General features: G+C 34.4%; 2 protein-coding genes across 2 annotated transcripts in view; both read left to right on the top strand.

Annotated features, from left to right (window-relative positions):
- The window catches only part of LOC149479829 (uncharacterized), a 63,966-nt gene extending 57,057 nt beyond the window's left edge, over window positions 1-6,909 (top strand). The window contains exon 4 of the mRNA XM_089707445.1: window positions 6,550-6,909. The gene's annotated coding sequence lies outside the window, so the exon portion shown is untranslated. The remainder of the gene's footprint in view (window positions 1-6,549) is intronic.
- Window positions 6,910-12,851: 5,942 nt separating this feature from the next.
- LOC149479828 (uncharacterized) lies at window positions 12,852-16,040 on the top strand. The gene is made up of 2 exons (XM_089707385.1): window positions 12,852-15,333; window positions 15,406-16,040. The coding sequence occupies exon 1, from the start codon at window positions 13,001-13,003 to the stop codon at window positions 15,173-15,175; it is 2,175 nt and encodes a 724-aa protein (XP_089563511.1). The 5' UTR covers window positions 12,852-13,000; the 3' UTR covers window positions 15,176-15,333; window positions 15,406-16,040.
- The last annotated feature ends 11,617 nt before the right edge of the window (window positions 16,041-27,657 follow it).

Here is a 27,657-nt window from a genome sequence, read left to right as displayed (position 1 = left end):
AGTAGTGGAATGAGGAAGGTATGTATTCTTTGAGGGTCGTAGTTATTATCCTTGATAAGATAATTTTTTCGAATAATAATAATATTACATCGGTTATTTTAAATTAATACCTAGTATTTATTGTCAATTGCAAACATTATAAAACAATTTAAGAATGTGAACGTATTTGTGCAAAAACGAATGCTTGAATTTCTTATTGATTTTGTATCCAGATTCCAGCTTAAGAATATCTACAAAAAAACATAACCAAGTGTTTTCTTTCAAAATGTACCCTTATAGACGAGAAGTGTGCCTGATTTAGTAAAATCTCATTATCACACTGTTTGTATGCATTTCCTGAGAACATTTACTATGGTATCTAATGTTTATTTTTTTTTACACCATAATATGTAATTTATTTTTCCTTTTATTTTCATCATATTCCCCTCCTTTTGTAATGGGTTTCATCCGACTGCGATTTTTTTTTGTTTCAAAAATTATCTACTCTAGTCTATTAGGTTTTCCACCAATAATGTACGAGTCATTTAGTATGAACCGTTTAGCGTTTGAAGGGATACTATTGGTTATTTACAAACACACACACATTCTCGCACATGATTGGTGTAAAAGCATCCTTTTTCTAACATAACCGGATAAAACCGCTTTCCGTTTATACCACAACACGTGGTGTAATAAAGCAGGACAACGTGAAGCATTCCAATGTCCCAGCAGGCATTACTTAGGAAATGTTGCGGTAAAAATTTGCGCGAATTTAACATCCCGTGCACCGCTGGGTGTAGCTTTAGTTTCTGTTTGGAATTATGATTCTATTTAGCATTTAATGTAGCTGTAGATTTGCTATTTGTATCAGTATGTGTCGTTAAAATAAGTATTTGAAAATATTTGTCTCCTCGCGTTCTTTATTGATAGTTTGGCAGAAAGCTATCTATTAAAACAGTATAAAGAATAGCTTAATTATTATGACTGTGCTATTAAGTAACATTTAAGAGCATCTAACGTAAGAAACCTACATATTTTTCTTTATAACATAGTGGGCTCTTTATGAGAATTTATATCTAGATTGCTATCAAATAATAAAATCATGTTAACCAACATACGTATAGGTGTTAAACCTTTAATTTATTGCGTACGTGTTACATAACGTTAAATAAAAAGAAATCCATGAATCTAGCATACCAGGGCATATAATATTTCCGTCACGCAACCAGGTTGAATTGTATACCGCCGTTATTTTATATTCGTCCGCATAATTAAAAAACTCTTTGCAAGAACGCGTAATACTTGAATGCCGTTTTATCTGAATAACTTATTCAAGTAAACAAAAATACGCAAATTTTATGCAAATATAAAATGCTTTACGTCACCGCATTCACAGCGGACAATGCATGTTTTTTCATTCGGCCATCTTGCTGATAAAATGTGATAAAATGGCGGGGCTTAGACAAAAGTAGCAAGGACTTGAGTTTTGTCTCCTAATGAGGGTCGCGGTCATTTTACGCTCATTCCGATGCAAATTCGGGGGTTTCACGATGTTTTGAGCGGTATGCAAATCAGCCTGAGAGATTGTGTTTTAAATTTATTATGTTAGTTGTTGATGTCTGGAGTTATGATCGAATGGAAATAATATTGTCCTGGAATGAACTGGAAAAAAACTGGGAAATGACTATATTTTTAGTGCTGTAAATAAAGAAAAGAGAAAATCTGTATATGCGCCAAACGATATACTTAGGCTATGCCACGATTGTTCCGTGGTTGAAATTCGCCTTCAATGTAACAACAGCTCTCAGTTATGTTATATTGTTTGAAAAAAGAAGAAGAAGAAGAAGAAGATGTTCTATTGCACGAAACATACATTTCACAAATCTACATTATATTATGTACTCTGAACTACTATGTATGTATGTGTATTTATAGAAACATACAAACTTTACGTACAGGATCGAATATAATATAGAAACACAAACTCTATAGGTAGGTAGGTACTTTAATAAAAAACACGTGTTCAAATTAAAACGGAATGCAAACAAAATAGAGATGCAATTACCTGTAAAACATTGGAAGGTGTTCCAAATTTATCTATGGGGTATTTTATTCGCTTTCGACGAAACAAAATGAACGGCCGCTAAGGTCTCACGAAGATCTGTGAAATGTGCCTTAAGTGCTTGTGGTTCAGCGCTAAAATGGTGTTATACAAAATTTTTAGTATTTCATGCATTTGAGATGGCAAAATTAGTACTTATTCTACGATACTTCAAGTAGGAGTTCTGTTCGGTCGGTTTCTCTTCGACTTCGTGGTAAGTTTGTCGTTTTAGTAATTCATATATTTTCATAGATAGGTACATAAATGATACACTTCAATATTTCCATTGTCTTCTTTTAAAAGTATTTATATGATAATAAATAATTAATATATTATTAAAGAAAGATTGGTTGTCTATTTATAAAAACCGTAAAAGGAAATAAAATAAAAAGGTAGATACCTAAATTACTGCGAGTTAAAGTCCAAAAAAACATTAAATTCGTAACCTTTATAGTGTAGAAAGCGCCATTTTATCACCACGTGTCTAATAATCATGGGCCAAGGGCCAACCCCTTTTCACCCCGGATTTATATTAAATTCCTCAGTAGCAATTTGTCGAAACAATCCCGTGAGTATAGCTGGCCGCGATTTTATTATTCCTGCCCCCACATTCGCTAGTTTTTAGTCCCTTATTCTTTAATAATGGTACGGCGAGGAAGGTTCCAGAACATGGGTATTTTTTTTCTAAAGAGGTCTAATTTAAGAGAACAATTTTGTAAAAATAATTACTTACTTACTTTTACGTTTGTATAATAATTACAAATTGTAAACGCAGTATATATTTACCTAGTATGTACTGTGAGAAGGTAAAAATCAAATAAACATTATTCTTTTCAACTATAAATTAAAAAGCTTTAAATATGACACAATATAGTTATATTGTTTTAAGGCCATTGATCTGGGCTCAACAAAAGATCAAAATAGTCTGGTTCCTATTTTGATCAACTATTTCCCACATAATATTAGTTCGAAAACTAATAAACCCGCGATTCGTGTCAGAACCAAAAACTTAGATAATAGAATAACTACGCATTGGACAGGAAGACTTTACCTTTTACGGTAAGCGCCTTTGCACACGTATGGTTAGAAGAAGATAGACAGAATAAAAACTAAAATAATTTGAAAAGAAAAGTTTTGTCAATTTAATGATCTTTATTCAGATCAATTCCCTTCTTTGCTTTCCTCTGTCTTCTCATCTTCATACTTTCTTTATTTTTTCGCAAAAAGGGTATAAGTAAGAGTCACAAATATGTTAAGATATCGGTCCTTTTCTTCATATTCCACTGTTGTGATCCAAAAACCATATCTTTTCATTTAAAAGCGCTTAGAAATATCAATTAAATCGTCAATTTATAATCTCCACGTCATATTAACTTAAAAACTAAGGACTCAAATAGCATAACGAAAACTTCACAACATAGTATAAAACAAAGTCGTTTTTTCTGTCCCTATGACCCTATCTATGTATGCTTAAATCTTTTAAACTGTGCAAAATATTTTGATACGGTTTGTTTTAAAAGATAGAGTGATTCAAGAGGAAGGTTTTAGTATATAATTTATTAGATTTTAAACAAAGCGGGCGAAGCCGCGGGAGGAAAGCTAGTATAGTATAAACCTGAAATACCTTCCATGCGAGAGCTCTTACGGTCCATGCGACTGTCGTGTACAGATTACGGGAAGGTTTTACGCCCCGCTTAATATTTCTGTATAAATTGTGTAAGCTCCTACAAGCGTAGATTACATTCTATTTTATTTAGACGCCACTCATACTTATTCACCTCGCGTCTAATAAGATGTTAGGTCTGCTTTTGGTGTGGAAGTTTCGTTTGGATACTTTTTTGTGAAATTAATACCGTCATACGTCTACACTCTGCGTATACTCTGGTTATAAGATCTTCGTATAACATTAAAATACTTTTTTGAAATGGTTTTGTTCCGTCATGAATTTTTCATGTTTATAAGGAGGTAAATAAATATAATTTTAATCAGCATTATAACAGCAGTAGGTATCTTCTCTTTTGAAATTGGTATTTGAACACGTGGTAAATCTATGACTAGCTCTTCTTGCGTTGAATAAATAAACATTTCATTTCTACGTATTTTATTCAATTATCTGTTAAGTTATACCTAAGCCTCAACCAGATGTTCAATGTATAAACATTGATTGGATAGGTATATTATTTTATATTTGACCTTTACCAAATGAAATTACCGTAATGAACGTACACCTGGAGAGTCATCCATCAAGCCAAACACAATTTGGTCTCACCTGATCCCCGGAAACGTAACCTAGCCAGTAGTTTTCCAGCAATTACTTACTTTGTGGCCAGAAAGGATATTCTTTTGGGCAAATAAATTGTATTACACTGTTCGGATACGTAAATTAAACAAAAAGTTTTACACAACAAAATCTTCACATACTTTCCAGATTTTTAGCATAAAGTAAGTAATTATTTTTTGTGAAATTAAAACGTCACTAAAATAGCACTAACCACGAAAAAAGACAAAAAATAAATTTTAAGTTCACCGCATGTAACTGACAAATTTAAAATTGAAAATTCCAATCGTTACAGATTTAAAAATCCCTCCAAACTTGTTTGGAGAGCTTTAAAAATAGCTACAAAGCCGTTCGCTACTAAAATTAACCTCTTTCAAAGTACAGATAGCAACGAAAATAGCAGTTTAAAAAGCATTTTGCGGGAATTTTATTCAGAGGAAGTTAGGAAGGTGTGGAATACGCAGGAAAATGCAATTTAGTTATAATTTCAGCTGGCTTTGGCGTGCATCGAGTTCAGAATTATTTCAACAAAGGTAACACAACTTAGAGACGTAAGGTTTGCGGGAATTTTTAAATTGAACGAGCTTACCTCTAAATTGTGAGTCGATTGTAAGATTTCAAAGGATTTGCGGAGTATTTTAGTTTTTAACGAATGGGTTGGTTGGATGTTTATGTGTTTTTGCTTGTTAGATTTTATTTTCAGATAAATATAACACCAAGAACATCGTGGGTGCGTTGCTGGCCTTTTGAATAAGGCAACCTTTAAGAACACCTTATATCGATTGTTCGCTGAAAGAAACTATGGAACGTTGTATTTTTAAAGTAGGCGTGAAAATTAGAAACAAATCATACTCGTTAATGTGGCCACAAACCTTAAGTCATTTGATGCAGTTTTAAAAATTATGAAAAGCATTCGTGGATTTTTCCTAGAGATTCTTCATACGCTGCTGTTTAAAAATAAGTTAATGAAATGAAAATGCAAATGTTTGATGCTTAACCATATTTATCAAAATTAAACTATTACGTCTTGGAAACAAAATATAATATAGACAGAAAACAAAAATACTTATAAATACAATTTTAATCAAGTATTAACAACACAGATTTTAAAAATCAAACAATATAAAATGTATTTAATGTTCTTTCTATATATCTTGTACATTTAAAAGTCAGCGAAAGTATAACAGGCACCATTCTATAAAAAATCGCGAAAAAGCTATAAAAATAAAACACATTGATCAGCAAATCCATTACTTCCAAGCAATAAATTATAATATAAACAGTAATTACGCCGTGAATTGTGTACAATAAAAAGTTCGGGCAGACATTGACTCCAGCAAAGTTTTCCCTTTTAACTCGAAAACCGTGTTTTTAATTTCCGAACGAGTGAACACGTGGGAGGCACCTAAACAAACGATACACAAGGACACTAAAATTTTACAACCTTTTAAAGTACTTACCAGTTCGGTGGAGGTAAAGTTATAACATCTATACCAAGTAGAAAGTAAGTAAGGGCCAGTATCTTTTTAGATTTTCTGTTGAAAATTTATTCTTAACAAAAAACTAGTGGAAAAATTACATTTTAAATAACGGTGAAATACAAATGCACATACCTGAAAAAGTTAATCGAATGAACTTAAATTTTAATCCGGTAAAAGCCGCTTCAAAGACTAGGTATCTATTTTTACTCATTTTTCGTCCATGCAACTATAATGTGGTATAGTGAAGCATGGTTGGTACAGCTAAACGTGTAGTATAATTATTGTTATAGTGGTTTGCTCATTTTTTTATCGATATTTAATAGGTTATATGCTCAAAAGCACCACAATTTATATTAACTACTTATCGTTTATATATGTTTCTGATTAATTTTCTATATTGTAAAAACCAAGCTTTTTTAAAGTGAAACTTTTATTACATCGTCTCAAACTTTTTGGTCTGTGTAGCGCATGTCGCGTACGTATCGCGGCTGCCGAGTAGGTATACCTACTCGGCAGCCGACCGTCACGCGACATGCGCTACACAAAGCAGTGTTCGGAACCGTTCGAACAGTTTCACTTTTACCGTGGTTTCATAAAACCACACAACATTTTTCTTTTATTATGAATTTTTTCAATTTATTATGAATCATTTGATGACTGAATTAATGAAAAAACAATTGATTAATGTGATATACTTTTTTGTGTTTCAGATCGCGGCTAACTTCAGGCGGTTCATACTATCTAGTGGTACACTACGCTCCCCGTTCTAAACACCAGTGGTCCCCGCAACCGTTTCGTGTAAAACTTCACCCCTGTTCTATTAGTGGCCGTATATTAAAACTTTCCAACGTCCATTACATTAAGAACCCTCAGCATTAGAGCTTTTTGTACCCAACGCTTAGCTTCCGACCTACATCCTGCTTTCCTTTCGCATACGTTTTTTTATTCGTTTTTGTTTATTTATGTGCTTTATTTGTGAATGCACTTTAATAGTTCTTTGGCTAATGGCGGTGTTTGCTGGTAAATGGCATTATTAAAGGTTAATTAATGTATCCGGGGTTTTCATGGCACAGAGACGTTGCATGTCGTAGATTTTAGTATGCATTATCATTGCACGGTGTTCTACTAAAATTTGTACGGATAATGAGCCTTTATAATTTAAGGTAAGTATAGGTTAGATTCACGGCTTTACTTGCGTGGTATTCAGCCTTTCGCCAGTATGAGTACAAATACTATTAGGGTCAAACTCAAACATTTATTCATACAACTAAACTTCCTTTAGAAGCAGTTTTGAATCGTCCAAATACTAATTAATATTTTAGGTATAGACTAAAATGTATCTGTGTCCCAAATTTTTTATTCTGTTTAACTGTTTTTCGTGAAAGTATCAAACATTCAAGCATCACAAACTTTTTCAATTTTAATATAAGTAATACATATAATAAAAAATTAACATAAAGAGGATAAACTTTGCCTTAAATATAATTACTTTATACAATTATGTTTATTTTCCTTATTGTGAAATTAAATTCTTTTACTTATTTAAATGTTGAAAGAACATTAAACAACTTATGAAACGGTTCCAGGAGCTCATAAAATTTTCAGGCTATTTCGTGCTTTAGGTAAAAATGGATATAAAAGATACATTTGAAATACGCTCACGTATCCGTTTGCAATATAGTGATAATATAATCTCTAGTGTTGAAATCGATGCCGGGTCCCTTGGTATAGTCAATGAAACAACGCATAATGATCTAGATTGCGTTATACTGATCTGAGAGGAGGTTATCTACACATAGGTATAATGAAGATAATATAATATAATGTACTAGCTTTCCGCCCGCGGCTTCGCCCGCTTTGTCTAAAACATAATAAATTATATACTAAAACCTTCCTCTTGAATCTCTCTATCTATTAAAAAAAACCGCATCAAAATCCGTTGCGTAGTTTTAAAGATTTAAGCATACGTAGGGACATAGGGACAGAGAAAGCGACTTTGTTTTATACTATGTAGTGATAAGTTATGGAAATGGATCAGACGTATATTCGTCGTCATTGGACGTCATAATATAATATGTTTTACTGGTCAATTTGTTATGAGCAGATGGTTTGCCAGCACTCCTTAGATGTAGGGTATTGATCCCAGGACGACTATGGAGCTCTGTGATTTCTATAGAATATATGCAAAAACAATTAAAATACAATGTCTAAAAAATAACCACATTATAATAATATATTAAGTGAGAAATAAACATAGATTGATTCCTTGTTCTGGCTAAGTATGATAAAAAGTTCCGCTACACTGTTAAGTCTGCCAGATTTACAAAATTGGACAAAAATTTCACAAACATAATATACTTGTATAATCATATTATTACGAAAATGTAAATTTGAGTGCACAAAAATATGTCATCTCTCCTAATTAGCATATTTAAGCCAAACAGAGAGCACAGAGGGATTTGTGAATATTTTGCATTCGTAACAATTAACTATTATTTCCTTGGATATTATGAAAATAACACTATTTTGCACATACTAAATATTTCCTTTTTTTATATAAAATTTTTAAAAAGCTTATACGTAGTTAAGGCAAGAAACATTATTACATTCTTTATGTATATTACGAAATTAACACTATTTTGCACACACTAAATATTTCTTTTTTTTTTAATATAAAATTTTTAAAAAGGTTATTTGTAGTGAGATAAATCTATAGAATGCTTATACACCAATTGTTGATTATAAAACTCAAAATAACTAAAAGTAAGCTTGCTTTCATATAAAGTTTTACATACAAACAACATCAATGTGGAGATAGTTAACGAACCCGGTAAATAAAATCCTCAAAATTCGCATGATGTTGTTTTAGTTTTGGTCAAAGCGGTAACTACGTGAGCCGTGAACTGACATAAATAAAAAAGAAAAACACAAAATATCAACCACTTTAACGTTATTTCTTAAAAACTATTATACTATTATATATAACATAGCTTGGACATTTTACATACTGACTTTACAAGGAACATAAATGCTGAATCATTTTTTTTAAAGCAGCATTCAAAATCTTTGTCCACTTGTAGGAATAAAAGCACACATGAAAATTAATAAACTGCAATGGGTTTATTAAATGATAATGAAATTATGACACAGGAAATATCACAAAAAGAAACAACATCAATTTATACAATACCACTATGATGAATTTTTTCTACTAATTGTCAACTTTCATAAAATTAATATTGTTGATGAATGTCCTTTTTAAAACAAATATTAAAACCTTTTAAAAACGAACGTGCATTTCGGGTTCCCGAATCTTCTAGAAGCATTTCGAAAACTCCCAAACATATTTCACGTATTATATCCATGAGAATGTAGTGTGTAACGCTATCATGCCGGTTTTAAATTACTGAGTGTGGCTCACTTGTCAGTTGCTAGTAAGTGCTGTGCCACATCTTAGTTTTGAGTTTTGGTTATAAGTGCTGAGCGATTTGCTGTAGAAGAAGTTTGAATTTTAGAAGGATCATGGTTTTATAGTGAGTCAAAGTTCTGGATCGACTGAATGCCAGTGGCTGCGTGGTATCGAAGTAAGATTGTCAGAGCATATAGATTGTTGTGGTTTTAAAGAATTATGATAAGAGAAGTTTATGTCTGTACATAAGTAGTTCACAATAGTACATCATTATTTGGTCGATTGTTGTAAGATCTCTCTAGAAGAATCAGCTGGTATATAGGTATTTGTGTTATACATATAAAATTGGGATTAATTTAGCTTGTAATTTACTAATCATCCAAAATAAGGAATTATACATCAATTAATAACATTTTTTACTCCTAATTGAACTTAGAAAGCGACCTTCAGGGCTTATAAATTCAATTTAAAAATTATCTAATGATGAAAGGATAATATCTCTATCGCTCTTAACTTAAATACAACATGCTTAACGTTGCTTTTAGTACATTTATAAATCAAACGCGAGATGCTTCGTGACTATCACCGACAGGTGGCGTAAGTTTTGAAAGATGGTTGCTGGTAACGCCAATATAATTAAAATAGTAAATGTAGAAATTAAACGTTTATTGTTTGTGGTGTGTTCCTTCATCCTTCCCTACATACGAGCACAACCAATCATCGCGTGGTCTCTAACCACGTGACACGTCCAATAAGACGTGAACGCGACGTTCGTGTCGCTGCAGTCAGTCGAGTTCGCTCCGTTCCTTCGCGAGGTTCGGGACTCGGCCACCGCCGGAGAGCTTCCACGAGGCTCTCTAGATCATCAGGCATTGTGCCCTTGTAACACCACCGGGGTATCCCGTGCCCCGGCCCTTGGTCGCGCTCACCGCCGCGTGTGTGTTTGTGTGGAGTGTGGGACTGGACGCCGTTCTTGCCCGCCGCGAGCTGGAGGACCCTGACCGCGTGGCGGCGCGTGTGTTCTGGACGCTACTCCCTCCGACGAGGTATGTGCCGTATGATCCTGTCTATCCCTCTTTGCTAACACCACGTAGATCTGAATACAGTCCACTTTCATATCGAGAATATATTTACGTATATTTTTATATTGGCGCGACCATTGAGTGGTACCTTCGACCCGGATAGTAACCATTACCTGATGATTCCACCGCCCTTATTAGGATACTCATTGTGTAGGCCCTAATAAGCGATTTAGTAGTATCTTCAATGCGAAATACTATTTAATATACCGCATATAATAGAACGACAATGCGTCTTCTACTATTCATATAAAATATATTTTAAACCCGCCCTTATTAGGATACTCATTGTAGACCCTAATAAGTGATTTAATAGTACATTCATTGTGAAATAACTATAACCGCATAGATCGACATTGCGTCATCTATTATTTTTTTGCTTAAAATATATTTTATTCCGCCCGTGACATTAAGTTACGCGTATATTATTATTAAAATAGTTAATTAAAACTATATTCATATCGTTTATCCGCAGTTATAACGCTAAAATCATTATAAATCGAACATATTTCATCATATTTATTTATCCGCTACCCGCGCTCGAAATTTATAACGTTATCTAGGTCATTCCGCGATCCGCTGTTATAATCCGACCATATTGAATATTCATACTCGGTTCATATTACGCTTGCGTCGCTGACCTACTTTATTTAGTCGTATTACTTGTTATTGTAACTTGTATTGTAACATTCTCTGTTTGAATATATACTTTTGTTATTAAAAATGCCGCCTAAGAAAATGACTAAGTTACCTGATAGTGACGCTTCGGATGTTAATGATTCGGAAGATATAAATGATTCGCAGTTATCCATGTTATTAGCTAAACGCGAAATTATATTCGAAATGGTGCAAAGAATTTATGATTTGTCTTTGAACATTCAAAACAACGCTGCGCTTATGGAAAGTTTCCTTGACGAGTCCGCGCAGGTAGAATCATTACGCGATGATTATAAACAGTGTTTAGACGAATACAATACTCGCTTATTATTATTAACACCTACCGCGAAACCTGATTATAAAAGCCTCGTTGCATTCGAGTCTTTATATAGCAGGATTAAAAGAATTAAATCGCAATATTCGCAACCAAGTCCGTCACACGGAGATATTAATAATTTGCATAAAAATAGGCCTAAATTACCGCCTATCGAATTAGTACCATTTTCGGGTGATATTCGCTCATTTCCGCTGTTTCTTTCGAATTTTGAATCAGTTGTTCATAACAATCCCGGCCTTACAGATGCCGAGCGTTTATATTATTTACTAGGTAAATTAACGGGGAAGGCCACAACTGTTATAGCTGGTATAACCCCCTCCGCTGAAAATTATAATTTAATATTACAAACTTTAAAAAATAAATATGATGATAAACGTATGTTAGTTTCCGCGTATTTAAATCAAATGTTTGATTTTAAACCTTTGCATTGTGCGTCCGCAACAAACTTTGATTTATTTACTGATAACTTTATTAGCGCAGTGCGCGCCTTACAAAATATAAAGTTAGATAATATTACAGATTTAATGATTGTTCATATCGCGTTGAAGAAGTTAGATTCAGATACTGTTCGCGCTTTCGAGACTAAGTTTGGTAGTGAAATGCCTACTTTTGATAACTTAGTTCAATTTATTCAAACTCGTGCGAAGGTATTAGAACGCATTCATCCTTCCACAAATTCGGGAATAAATAATCCGCCTCGAAAGAATAATAATTATAACCGCAGTTTAAATAATACTTCTTCTGCACCGCCTAAGACGTATCAGTCTTACGTAACAACCGCTGATTCCGCATATAGTTGTCTTTGTACAAATATTACGCATCAACATTTATTTAAATGTTCAAGTTTTCATAAAATGAGTCCGCAGGAACGTTTAAAATACGTAAAGGATAGAAACGCGTGTATAAATTGTCTCAGTATAAAACATCGAGTTTCTAGTTGTTCGTCTAATTCTAATTGCCGCATTTGTAAATTAAAACATCATACGATGTTACATTTGAAACGCGAATCGTCCATTCCCGCGCCTGCGTCTCACCCCCCGCCGCGCAGCACACCGCCGTTGCCTGCGCCGTCACCGCCGTCCGCGTCGGGCGGGTGCGTCCGCTCCGACATTGCGCTATGTACCGCTAGCTATACAGCTGATACTGATAACGCATTTCAATGCAACGCGCCCGCGAATAAACAATGTACTATTTTATTATCAACCGCTGAAGTCGTATCTTATAATTGTAAAGGCGAACGGCTTGTTATTCGCGCGCTTTTAGATTCCGCTTCGCAAAGTCACTTCATTACGAATGAATGTTGTGAACGTTTAGGTATTAAACCGCAGAAAACCGAACGTACTATTATTAAGGGGTTCGGTGGTTCAGAAAAAATTGTAAATAGTAATTCCGTAAATATAAAATTTTATTCACGTCTTGACAACAACATATCTTTTAATATTTCACCGCTAGTTGTTGATCATGTTACGGATTTACTACCTACCGCTGTTATAGACACTTCTGTCTTATCGCATATTTCGTATTTACCGCTCGCAGATGAGAGTTTTGGTACGCCAAATAAAATCGATTTATTAATCGGTGCTTCTCTGTTCCCTCATCTGCTTCTCCCCGACGTAGTTCATGCATCTCGTGACTCGTCGGCGCCCGCTGCATTGCGCACGGTGTTAGGCTATGTAATAATGGGTTCAGTACCCACCATACCTAACATACATAAATCGCCCTTGACGTGTTGTCACGTTCAAGAGACCGCCGCTATTGACTCATTAGTCAGGCGTTTCTGGGAGCTCGAGGAGCTTCCTAACGCACCGCCCGTTCAACATCCCGATGATGTTGAATGTGAAGAATATTATAAATTAACTACAACCCGCGATCCCGTGAGTGGTAGATATATTGTTTCGCTTCCATTTAAGGATGATTTCTACACTCTCGGTGACTCATTTAATATTGCCCGCAAGCGTTTCATGTGCCTCGAAAGAAAGCTACAGGCTTCACCTAAATTAAGGTTGGCATATGATGACGTCATAAAAGATTATCTAACGAAAAATTATATTTCACCCGCGCCTCCGTATGATCCGCGTGACCCTACACCTATTTATATTATACCGCATCACGCTGTTCTGCGCGAGGATAAATCGTCGACTAAGCTGCGCATGGTTTTAGATGCTAGCATGCCAACTTCTGGAAGCCAGCGTTCGTTGAATGACCTTCTGCATGTTGGGCCGAATTTACAAGGCAATTTGTTTACAATAATTTTAGGTTTTCGTCTCCACGCGATTGCCATGACCGCCGATTGCCGCCAACAGTTTCTGCAGATATTCGTGCGTGAGTTTGATCGTCGTTTTCAATGTTTTTTATATCGTTTCAGCCCGCAGGATCCGCTACTTCTTTATCAATTTAATCGAGTTTGCTTCGGCATCAAGTCTAGTCCTTATCATGCACTGCGCACGGTAAGACAGCTCGTAGAAGATGACGGCGCGAAATATCCGCTCGCGAGTGGCATTGCGTCTTCCTCGTTGTATGAGGATGATATCGCCTTCTCTATTCTCACGGAATGTGAAGCAGTTTCCGCGTCGCAGCCGCTCATCGATTTGTTTAAGGGAGCTCAGTGGGATCTAGTTAAATGGAATAGTAATAGTAAAAATGTGTTAGATAATCTTCCCGCTTCGCACAAACTTTTACCCTCCGCGGTGGAGTTTGATAAGACCGTGCAACATAAATTATTTTGTCTGCATTGGTCTACTGTTCATGATTGTTTTTATTTTAAAATTACCGCTCCCGCCGATGTGATGTGCACTAAGCACTCCATCTTGTCAATTACCGCCCGTCTGTGGGACATGATGGGCTTCGCTGCTCCCACAGTCGCGTATAACATCCCATCAGATAATTTCTACCATGTTTCTGGTATTGAAATTCCCGCTGTCATTCTTTCGCGTGGTATTACGCCACAAAATCTCGTACCGCACCCTCTGTGGTTCCACGGACCCCAGTGGGCTCGTTCGGACCCATCTGATTGGCCTCTTAGGAGTCTCGATGGTGAGTCTATTGCAGACATTCCCGAACGAAAATTATTAGTGCACACTGTGTGCCCGCCTATAAAGCATTGCGCTTTATACGATACCGCCCTTCGCGTCTCGTCGCGTCGTGTATTTTATATTTATAGGTTCCTTATATTATTAACCCGCCGCGGTGTTATGATGACCGTAGAGGAACCTAATTTCGCTGAGAATAAAATTATTCCCGCCCTGCAAAATAAATATTTTGCAGAGGAGTATTATAATATACTCTTTTATAAATTTTATTCGCAGGCTCTCAACCGCTTGAGGCCTTTTATTCGCAACAGACTTATCCTCATCGGACGTCTAAGCGATTCCGCCCTGGAATATGCACATAAGCATCCAGTGATATTACCGCGCAATGATCACATAATTAACATGATCATTGACTATTATCATATTAACTATATGAATATCATAACGCATTTGTTTCGTGTTATTTTAATAACCGCGCTTTTATTAGCTTTACCCGCGCCGCAAGTCAAATCTGATCACGTCAGTTTGCTTGATAGGCATTCGCTACTGGACAAGTTAGTTCAGTCGTTTTGGAAACGTTGGAGAATGGAATACTTACACGGTTTGCAGGTTAGGCAGAAATGGAATACACCTTCGACACCTATTACTCCTGGAACGGTCGTGGTTGTAATAAATGATAATGCACCGCCCCTAACCTGGCCTTTAGCCGTCGTAGAGAAAGTACATCCTTCAAAGGACGACGTCGCGCGCGTTTGTACAGTTAGAACCGCTAAGGGAGCTTACCTTCGCCCGGTCGTTCGTTTATGTCCGCTTCCAAGACAATAGTTATACCGCATTAGTATATTACCGCAGTTAGTTAAGTTTAATTTTAAGTTTTGCACCGCTTTCGTTTATAATTTCTTAGTTGTAATACCGCCGTGACTTTAGGAATTTTTATACCCCGCTCGCTTTACGCGATCCTAGAGTCATAGAATTTGTTAGTTGTAATACCGCCGTGACTTTAGGAATTTTTTGTACCCCGCTCGCATTACGCGATCCTAGAGTCATAGAATTAGTTAGTTATATTTCCGCCGTGACTTTTAGGAATTTTTATTATCCCGCTCGCATTTTGCGCTCCTAGAGCCATAGAACTTGTTATTTATATTACCGCCGTGGCTCTTAGGACTTTATTAACCCGCGCGCATTATGCGATCCTAGAGTCATAGTTTTTCGCTGTATCTTATGATTGGTTTTAAATGGTGACCCATTTAGGGCGGGTGGATATGGTAACGCCAATATAATTAAAATAGTAAATGTAGAAATTAAACGTTTATTGTTTGTGGTGTGTTCCTTCATCCTTCCCTACATACGAGCACAACCAATCATCGCGTGGTCTCTAACCACGTGACACGTCCAATAAGACGTGAACGCGACGTTCGTGTCGCTGCAGTCAGTCGAGTTCGCTCCGTTCCTTCGCGAGGTTCGGGACTCGGCCACCGCCGGAGAGCTTCCACGAGGCTCTCTAGATCATCAGGCATTGTGCCCTTGTAACACCACCGGGGTATCCCGTGCCCCGGCCCTTGGTCGCGCTCACCGCCGCGTGTGTGTTTGTGTGGAGTGTGGGACTGGACGCCGTTCTTGCCCGCCGCGAGCTGGAGGACCCTGACCGCGTGGCGGCGCGTGTGTTCTGGACGCTACTCCCTCCGACGAGGTATGTGCCGTATGATCCTGTCTATCCCTCTTTGCTAACACCACGTAGATCTGAATACAGTCCACTTTCATATCGAGAATATATTTACGTATATTTTTATATTGGCGCGACCAGTTGCTTTTCAGTTCTTAAACTGTGTGGAAATGTATGACACTTTTTTGAAATATCATGAAATACAACTCTATTTACGAATTTTCAGTCTAAACGGAATGTCTAGTCAAACTTCTGTTCTATTAAAAAGATTCGATATCAAAAATTAACTACATACAATATTTAATAATATAAGAATTGATATTGCCTTAAAACTGACCACTAGATACTTTAAATTATTAACTAACACATCATAGTGTAAATGTAATTTCTAATCAAACATGTAAAGATCCTGTTTCAGAATAGGTTCTATTCCAGAAACAAAGTGGAAATGAAGATTTTGCAAAAAGAGCTACAACGATCAAAGACCGCGGAGTCCCGACAACAGCAGATGGATACATGACAAGCCGCAGCCTTTGAAAACACTCCGTATTTTACGTCCCGGAACAAGACATGTGTAAAGTGACCAGTGTAGCGAGACCCCCGCGGTTCCCGACACTATCCTCTCCGATCTCAAATAACACAGACGGGTGAAGGGATCAAGTTATCTTGGCGGTTGTATAAAGGGTGTTACTCTACGAAGACAACGTAACGCCTGCAGCGAACCTTTGTAACAAAAACTGAGCGATTGTTTTTCGCATTCTGATGCTCCATTTTCCAAGTTTTATCTCGCTGTGGCCAGTTTTATTCGTCTAAGCGACGCCGAATGTATTATTTCGAGGCTGCGTTTGTTCTCGTTTGTAAATCAGTGGACCGCAGCTTCGAATGTGACAAAGACGAGTATTCCTTAGCATTTTTGTATCATGGAATTCTCGATGAGTTGGCACTTTTGTAAAGATAAATGTGGCGTTTTATTGGAATTTTAGTGCAAGATTCCGAGAGTTTTTACAGCTCGAACTATAAAAGATTGCAATGAAATGAAATTTCTAGAATTTGTGTTTATATCAGCACAAAATTCTTAAATGGATACTTTTATAAACAATTTAAAGTGTCAAAGACTTAATTCTTCAGAAATACTTCAATAAAAATATATATAATATTTTACAGAAAATATCTATAGATATAATTTATAGAAATTTTCTTATAATAGCGTTTGCGATTTTTCGAGAAATTTCTTAAAGATAAACATTACATTGTTTTCTGTAATTACTTATTTAATTACAATTCTACAGTACATAATAAAGGTAATACAGCCGCGTAACAAAGCTCTTTATTACGTAATTATATGACCCATATAGAATAAGTAGGATGAACGTAGGCCACATTTGTTAAAATGTCAGCACGATCCATTGTATAGAATTGCTCTGAACCACGCCATGTTTTCGCCCAGTATTTAGCCATGTCTAAAGTCTAGACACATAAATAAGATCTAAGCGCACTCTAATAAAATTAACGCTACTGCGCACTGTTTAGCTCTTGCTTTAGCTTGTCCAGTACTTATCTTGACTCTGCAAATGTAGGAAACAAGGCATATAGGTCTGGTGGTTAGTTAGTGACTCTGGTGAAATAAATAATAAATAAATAAATATTTCAGGACAATTTTCACACACGTCACGATCTGATACCATACTAAGCTTTCGTTTGTGTTATGCAAACCAGATGGCTGATAAACATACATATATAATTTTAAATACATACTTATATAGATAATTAACACCCAGACACAGAGCATCTATGTTCATCACACAAATATTTGTCCCGGGTGGGAATCGAACCCACGACCTCTGGCTTGGAAGGCAGGGCCACTACCAACCAAGCCAACCGGGCAGTCTATAAGGATGGTCTTGGTAACCCAGATGATTATTTTTTAATTCAAATATATCTCTCATATTATATCGGGATGATTATGCAGCTGTGTAGAAATATCATTAACCGTTTTACGAACATTATTTTGTTTTACGTAAACGTGGTACCTAATGCAGTTTAATCTATTGGATATACAGTAGTAAGTATTATTAAAAAATGTTATTATTATAACTTAATAAAACTATATTGTAGCTACATAACAAAAGCCGTATTCATTTTAAATCCGTGTAATCATCAGTAAATTAAACTATATCATTATTGCGACTATAATTATTTGTCTGAAATTGAGTGTACTGACGCCATTTTTGCTTAATGACAGTCATTAATGTTTAACTATTTTTGTGAAAATTTAATAATTATTTACTACTAGCGGTCCGCCCCGGCTTCGCCCGTGGTACATATTTACGTTTTCTCTACATAAAAACCATCCTCGTACTTCAAGGAATATAATAAAAAAAGAATTATCGAAATCGGTTCAGCCGTTCTCGAGATATGCGCTTACCAACACATTTTGCGATTCATTTTTATATATAAGACTAGCGGTCCGCCCCGGCTTCGCCCGTGGTACATATTTACGTTTTCTCTACATAAGAACCATCCTCGTACTTCAAGGAATATAATAAAAAAAGAATTATCGAAATCGGTTCAGCCGTTCTCGAGTTATGCGCTTACCAACACATTTTGCGATTCATTTTTATATATAAGAAGATATTCTCTTACTTTATGGTAACTAAAAACACAACAATATTATTGTCTATATGCCATTTAACACCGATTTATATGGATGGGGTAACCTCTTTGCCAACGTGATTCAGCAACTCCCCCATTTCGGGGAGACTGCGCTTAACAAAATACATAAAACAAAAATGTCTGTTTTTATTCTGTCCCTTCCGTACTGTTCTTATCTAGATTCATTTGAACAGTACAAATACTTTATTTTTGTGTCTGCATTCTTTTTCTTTGTATGCATTTTGTGCAGTGGTACCTACCTATACTGTGTTTATTTATTTATCCCTTCTTATGTTATAAATGCGAAAGTTACTCTGTCAATCCGTCTATCTCTTCTTCATCTCGAAACCACTGAGCCGATTTGAATGAAATTTGATACAAATATATTTATGTAACTGTGCGAGTTTTCTTTTGAATACGCGGTCGAAGCCGCGGGCAGAAAGCTAGTTACAAATAGTGCTAAAATATTCATGTCAATAGGTTGAAATAATGCATAATAAGTAATTAATTTTGTATTTCCGTTCATAACAATAGGTAAGTTTAAAATTAGCTTCATTAGTTTTGAAAAATTAGCCGTTTTCGTCATCAAAGAGGTTTTCTATTTAAACTATATATAGAAACTTACTGGCAACATTCAAGGACTTCATTTAGTTTTTACATTGAATTATTCCCGCCTTTTTTTCTAATAAATCACTTTCCTCTAGATATAAGGGCTAACGGTTATCGTCTTGTTATTTTTCTATTTCCCGCGCTTCCGTAATCTTTATTTACGGTCAGTAAATAAATGTGCCATGTGCTTTTTGTATATCTTCATTATTCTGTACTTTATTGCACTTTATTATGGTCCGTTTTTCGGTAATGTATTAGGATATTTCTTTGTTATCAATATTGTTGCGGTTTGATTGTAAAATCAATAAAAAAATATTGGTTGTCTGTAAAGTCGGTTTACTGGCGATAGTTGAACGTGACAACGTCCGATTGTGCTTCTTTGTCGCTCGTTCCGCGCTCTCGCTTGCACTTCATGCCTTAGGTACATGGAACGCCTCAGAGCGAGGTAACGCCGCATGAGTCATGTTTTTTCGTGTGTGCAGCCGGCCCTATCGAATTATAAAGACGTTGGCACTCGAGGACTGCCGCGGCATAACATCGCATCGCTGTGCCGGTTTGAGTGGGGGGTGTTAGGTTTTTTCGTTACAGAATTTTTACATTCGGTCGCCGCGCTCAAAGTCTGAGATAAAAGCTATGCAATAGCTTAAAATAAACAATTTAAGTCTTTAACTACCTACTCGTAGACCTCGGATGGTTCTTACACTTTAATAATAGGAAATAAATTCACATGATAATGATAACAGGAATCATTATCATTTTTATTTAAATAATATATATTTTAACATTCATTTTGCATGCAAATATTCCAATGTAAGTTCCACATTCATACATTAATTAGTTTTTAAACTTTTTTAGAAATGAAACATTAAAACACAATATCCTGATACTAGGTAATTTAGAATTAATTCAAATACTTGGAAAAGTAACTAATTCTATCTACAATTTAACAAGGATATAAATTCGAGGCGAGTTTTTCTTGGAGTTATTTATGCGACAATCCCAGTAAAAGCGGTGTTTAGTTTTAAATTCATTAAAAGGGAAACAGAGATTTAAGGGGTTTTAAGGGAAACTTTTAAACAGTCTGTTATTGTAATTGCTGTTTGCAATGTGAAGTTTAAAATGAATGTGATTATTTGTGAATATCTTTTGATTAGGATGCTATAGAATCTTTATCTCTGGTAGGTTTAGATAATAACATAAATTAACGTTTTTAAACTTAAATTTTAGCTAGTAACAAATGAAATAAATTCTGATAGCAATGGTTATTAATAATATTATAGTTAAATATTTAAAATGTTCATGTTTTAATAATAATTAAGTTTCGTTTCGTTTATAGGTTGCAAATGATCGATTGTTACCGATTAGTACAAAAAATCACCTTTACATTTGTATCGATAAAACAAATTGAATATAATTCCTGCCTATAACGCATGAACCCTTCTTAAAAAACATGCATGTTTGAAACCAATTTCGCAGTAAAATTAAAAATCCGACTACAGGCAACTACGTGAATCATTCACAAACCATGGGACGAACACACGGAAAATCCCAAATCTGAAACGCTTGTTATATTCATTTTTTGGTATAGCGTGTTGCATATTTGATTTCGAATTGCTTTGTGGTACATTTTGATTCGGAAGATCATCTATTGACATAAATTGCTTTTATTTTACAACTAGAATGATCTTCACCTATGTTTGTATGTAACCGACATGTTTCTATGTAAACGAAAAGAGTTTGTACACACGCATGATACACATGATGAGATACACACGCATCAAGGATCTTATCCAGGGTTGGTGACAAAACAATAGTTTCTTAAGTTTAAGCGTGTTTTTTTAACTATATTAATTGTGCCTGTAATAAAGTATTATTTGGTACATTTGTACTCCTTTAAACTTTGCTAATGTAGCAGGGACTTTTAAGAGTCCAACCAATAGATCGATGAAAAAATAAAAATTGATTATTAGATACTATTAAATATTCATTATGTACATAAAATGCAATAAACCAAGTAAAACTTTTACCCATTAGCAGATACGGATATTTAGGATATTAAATATAAATAAGTGAAATCCTTCATAAAGCAAATGGTTGGCCATATCTCCGCTTTCATCTTTAATAAATATTTAAAAGCTAAAAGCAATCACATAAGTATTTGCTACAGGATGTTTGAATAGGTATTAGGATTTGTTCATTTTATAATAGAATTCGATTTCTTATTATTAAATTTTAATTATGATTTATAAATCAATTGATTAAATTTACTGAGATTGATTAATTGACTTAAGAACTGTTAAAACTGATGTAGATAATTAGGGCGTGATGTGATGATTTTTTATGAAAATGAAATTGTTTAATATATACTGTATGTAATGTTAAATACTGCTCAAATCGTACGAACATTATAAAATTGAATATTTAATCTCAGAAAGTACTGGTCCTAATTAAAAAACTATTTCGTGTTAAGCATAATTATAACATTCATAGAAAATGTCTTTGTCCCGCTACGACCAATAGGAGTGGAGCAGCAGGAGCAGGAGGACAAAATGTTGCGAAAACATTCCTTCGAAAGCAGACGAAGATGTTTGAATTAGTTTGTAAATTATTAACTCTATTCTCACAGCTAAATAAATATAATATAATGATAAGTTCATAATATTAGTGCAGACAATAGCATACACAAACCAATATAACTTGATTGGAAAAATGTATGTGTATAATACGACACATTTACGAAGTCGGGTCGGCTCTATATAACCCATAACACATAAACAATTTTATTCGTGGCTTAATAGTAAATCAGAGGGCCCCGTTATTTGACAGTGTTATTGCTCGCTGTATTAGCGAAGGCAGTATTTTACCCTTGTATAAAGATGTAATGCTAAATAAATAATGCGTTCATTTCTCTCTTTGCTGCTGTTATTTTCAATTTTATTTTTGTTTATTGATCCACTTTTTAAACCAACTGGGGAGTCATTTGAAAACGCGGGATTCAGACAACATTATTAATTGTACATGATGCTTCAGTTTCATAATTTTAGCTGAATAGACATTTCATATATTTTAGTATTACAGAATCAAATGATAATTTTTTGAAGAATAGGTATTTTAAAAATGGTTAATTTACCTGGTAAATTGGTTTTCTTCTTCAAAGTTTAACTTAAAATTTCAAGAAGAAAATAAGGTTCAAAACGTATTCTCTATTCTATTTATTAGGCAAAAATATTGTATTAATTTTAACAATACATGAAACTTAGCAGATGTGCGTCGTAGAATATTTATGCATCACGCTCAAATCTTTGTGATTTATTTGCTGCCTCGTGTTTTGGTTAATGTATTTTCATCAATAAGTAATACTACAAAAAAGGAAGGTTCATATTAAAGTTCTTTTGTGGAGCTAGATCTCATCTCTCTAGGATAATAATTTACGTCGAAAATGGACTTGGATCGGCCACACCCTCAGAAAGAATACCTCACATATTATACCCAGGCAAGCCCTGGAATGGACTCCGCAAGGAAAAAGGAAGTGTGGCCGTCCTAGGCAATCCTGGCGACGATCGGTGGCGGCGGAGGCTAGGGCGATTGGGTTGACGTGGCAGGAGGTGAAGAGCGTAGCCCAAGACAAAACAACGCGATGGCGGCGCACTGTGGACGCCCTCTGCCCCACATAGGAGCCACAGGACATTAAGTCAAGTAAGTCAGGATAATAATTACAAATAGTATTGTGTAGGTATGTGTTAACTTCTTCAGGGCAGCCAGTCAAATGTGAATGTAGTTTACACAGCATTTAATTTTCATTAGTACCTACATGTCTTCATTCTTCTCTTCATTTCAAATTTACCAAAATATTATCCCCGCAACAAAGCTTTAATAATTTTAAGTATAATTAAATAAATTTACATACGATTAGCCAGAGGTGCCGTCAACGACAAGACACTTGTAACACAAGTTAAAATTAAAGAGTTAATATATTTCACCGCCAAGTTATTTAATGAGGGCAACTCATTAAGGATTGAAACTCAAACGATTCAGACTCAAACTCAATTTGAAGTCGGGAAATTGTTTAGTAACTTTGAAATGTGTGGATTCTGTAAATCTTGTGTAAAAACTTCGTGTCACAGTGTTTGTTGGCACTTGGAAACAAGTCATTTGCATACTATGTGTTGTTTGGTTTTACTAGCTGTTAAGCGCAGCTTCGCCTGTTTGATCCAAGGAAATTCCTTTGGGAATGAGATGTTTCTTCAAGGTAAGAAGTGGTCTATATAGTCAAAATCAAATATTTATTTCTAGAAGCACTTTAAAATCATCATGACATGGTTTTACCATTTACCACCGATTCGGAATGCAGTATCTACGGGGAAGAACCAGCAAGAAACTCCGTAGTATAATTTATTCTCTAGCCTCCTATTTCTATTTATTTACCAAAGTGTAGTAAGTAGTAGTAGTAAGAATAATATTTAAACATACGTAATCATTAAATATACCGTCATATCTTGGAACAACTTTTACATTTTGTCCCAAAGTTACAACCTCAGAAAATTAAAGTTCACAATTTCTCTGACATCAAAGGTCCGAACTATAGGATCCTTTAAAATAATTTCATTCACATTTCAACAAAATGTAAATTAAAACCAACGGCGATATTCACTGTGGGAAATTCATTAAAATGTCCCGGTAAATGTTGAAAGTCTTTGTGGAAAGTTTCAAAGATAAGAGTTGAAGTTGTCTTCTTTCAACCGTTATGACTGTCTCGAGTTAGACGTATTGACTATACCGAGTATAACTTGGGTATTTGTTACCAATGATCTGTACGAAAACTGTAAGGAATTGTACCGTATTGGCAGGTAAATCAAATTAGTTTGAATATCTTAACAATCTATTAATACGTAGTCAGTAAATGTAGTTAAATAGGTATATCATTAACTGTGATGCCTATTTTCTATTGAGTGCTTTACCTTATCCCCGTCTCAAATCCTATCCTTCCTTGTTACTATCGTCTCATACCTATTAAAAAGTAGGCAATTTATTTGTAGAGGTGTAAGGCCTCTGCAATATTAGCCTTACGCTTCAGCAAATGTTCTTGGGCGGTGGTAGCGCTTACCATGAGGCGCCCCACCAGCTTCATTACCAATTATCACATTAAAATATGTTTATAGAGTCTCTTTGGTAAATAATCTACATCTTATACTGTGTCAGATTCAAAGAAAAAAAAATTCCATCACTATTCCCATGTATTTAATAACAAATAACCATGCCACAAATAATATTATAACATCAAACAAAATCACAGCCACGTCAGTCAGTCAGTCAAAATCACGTAGTTTGTAAACGTCCCGCGTCCCGTCTCGTATTTAGTATCGAGTCACGCATACAATAGTAAATAATAAGGTCCATATGTTTGTTTTGTATGTCTTTATGTTTAATAAAAGTCTTGTATGTGTGAATCTAAGGTTTAAGATTAATAACTTATTGGTTACCTATATCATTATTCGGTCAAATAATTTGAAAACGAAAGAATTAACAATGAAAGATAACAATTGAATAAATTGATAGATATCGAATTATGTTTCAAATTAGTGTTCATTAGTTATTTGTAATAATATGGTTTAATATTTCTTATGCTACAAGTAATTATTCGTGTTTTAGTACTAATATTAGGTATGTCGAAAGCACTGAAGATTTTTAATAATTTGGAAAAATTTCTCTTCAATATCGTAAAATCAATCACTGTAAAATATTTTTGTATGCAGGACGAGACACACACACACCTACGCATATTCATATGCCTACACATATTCTTGTCGCATGACATTCACACCTATTCATATTATGCCTACGCACATTCATATACCATAAGGCAAATCATACTACAATAACATAAGTTATATGTGATATATCTAGATCTAGGACGCTATATTATCTTGATCTAGTACCAACTGTGTTTAGTATGCATCCAGCCTTACAATTAATAAAGGGCCTTGCATGGTTAGTAAACGACGGTAATTATTTAACATAATTAGTGTTAATGATGTAGATTTGAGTTGAAAATCTATTAATTTAGCTCCTTTTAATAATTACGAAAAGTTCTTTTGTAGATTGTTTTACAATATCGCCTATTTATTGTTTTAAAGTCCTCAAAACGCACATTAATCTATATACATATAATAAAATCGTAGGAAAGTCAAAACTGTACATTGAATATTTTTTTAAAAGAATACTTGATCCATGATCTATAATCGATATAGAAGCCAAAAATATAGTTTTTAGAATTTTTGTCTGTTTGTCGGTTTGTCTGTTTGTCTGTTTGTCTGTATGTATTTCCGGGCTAATCTCAGAAAGTACTGCATAGATTTACTTCAAATTTTGCATGAATATTTCTAAGAGGTCGGGTGAGGATAGTTTAAACATATTATCATGATATCACCTTCGGGGGAGGAGCTGTGAACCTTTATTTTTCTTACATATTCCGTGTACTACGACAGCGTGCAATCTAAAGACTCATGTTTAAATGTTGGTTTCGAGTAAGCCATGCTATTATCTAGCTTTACAAAATAAAAACTATGTCATTTACGTAATTTGGGCAGAGAAACAGTTTAATGAATTTAGTAGTATAAAGACAAATTTGAAACAGCGCCATCTATGAGATTTCGTAAAAATCAAATCAATTTACATGTTATCACTACTGAACAACTGTTGAAAATTAATAATTTAAATATAATCATGTTATTTATTTAACTCTTTAACCCATATCTTCCCTTCCCTATAAGGTGCGCTTATATTTCGTGTGAATATACTACATTTTTAAAAGTGAGGGTAGATGTTTATTATTTTAAGTCAAACTAGACACCATTACAATTAATCTAATATTGATTGTGTTCATTGGTTACATTTTTAATCTTCGTGTTTTAGACTCGAACCCACATAATTTCGTGATCGAATGTTTCTATTCTTTATAAATTTATTATTTATAAATTTATATTTATAAAGCATTTGAATAAATAAATAAATAAATAAATAAAATTAAAATAAATGTCATAAAACCAAAAATATCAAATTCAATCTTCGTGTTTTGTGAATTTTCACCATGCGTTCCCACAAAAGGTAAGTTGTTACTTTTATAGGTATTTTTTTTCTAATGATAGCAATTCATGTTTTTTATTGGTTTTATAATGGTTTTATATTACACTTTTAGAATGAAATAATAAAATGATGAATTCTTTTTGACTTTTACAAGATTTTGAGGTGCGTTGGGAACAGTAGTTTGTTGATAAAATTTTATTTGTAAGTAGCTTTTTTTATTGATTTACATTGATTAACGTTTGATTTTTTATTTACAGATTCAATGTTCATAAAATTATATCGCCTTTGGAAGACTATTTCTGCTGACAATTTTACAACACCACTTGAAAATTGATGATTTGATGATGAAGATAGTGGCAGCAAGGATTAAGTGGAAATTAGTAATCATCCGCTTCGTCAATTTTTGACTGAAGTTAATGTCCAACGTATGGTTCAATCATTGGAAGTATCTCGGGTAATTTTGGAGGATATTTTTCAGGAAGGAGAGGAGGGGCAGCCAACCACATATCAAACTACTACGTTTTAGTACCGAAAAAAATGTTATTGCCAAATGAAACATAAATTTTGCACTCACAACTGTACAATTTATGATTTTTATTCTGACTTTGCTGTTATCTGATTATAATATTTATCGTTATGGCTATCGAGGTACCGACCGTACTGGGATGAGAGTACATGATATTATACCTACTCATCATCCAGGATTGCTTAGAGCATTTTCACACTGAAAAAGATGTTTTCTTTGAATCGTAGTTGCTTCATTTATTTATTTTTAATCATTTTACATAATATGTTTTATATTTGCCCATTTTCATTATATTTTATAAATAAAATGGAACCAACATAACTTTGTTACGTAGGTATCATTTCTCTATTAATAATCCGTAGGCATATTTTCCGAGCACCCCATTTAAGGTGCGGTCCTGAAATTATAAAAAGTTAATGTATACTTTTGCCTAATATAAGCTCAAGATCATTTTTTTAGATAAAAATAACAAAAAGAACTTATTTATTAAAATTTAGTAGATAAAAGAAATTATGTTACGATTTTATAAGAAAACACAGTATATTTATTAGGCGGCGGTGATCTCTTCCAGGCAAAAGATATTCATCAGCTCAATAAAATTGAATAGTTGTTGTTAGTTATTCTTTAAATTCACTGATTGTAATGAGCATTTCCGCATGCAAGTTGTATCGTAGTTTAGATATATCATAGTTTTGACACATTACATTTCCAACAAAACCCTCAAATTTTTGAGCAGAGTTGAGCAAGATAATTTAAAAAATGTGCTGTGTTAAG

The sequence above is a fragment of the Colias philodice genome, chromosome 19, assembly GCF_061535455.1.
Source record: "Colias philodice isolate Cphi_HAF_F1 chromosome 19, ilColPhil1 Martin Lab GWU primary, whole genome shotgun sequence".
NCBI classification, from domain to species: Eukaryota; Metazoa; Arthropoda; class Insecta; order Lepidoptera; family Pieridae; genus Colias; species Colias philodice.
Note: the sequence above shows the minus strand (reverse complement) of the source record. Positions and strands in the feature narration are given on the sequence as shown.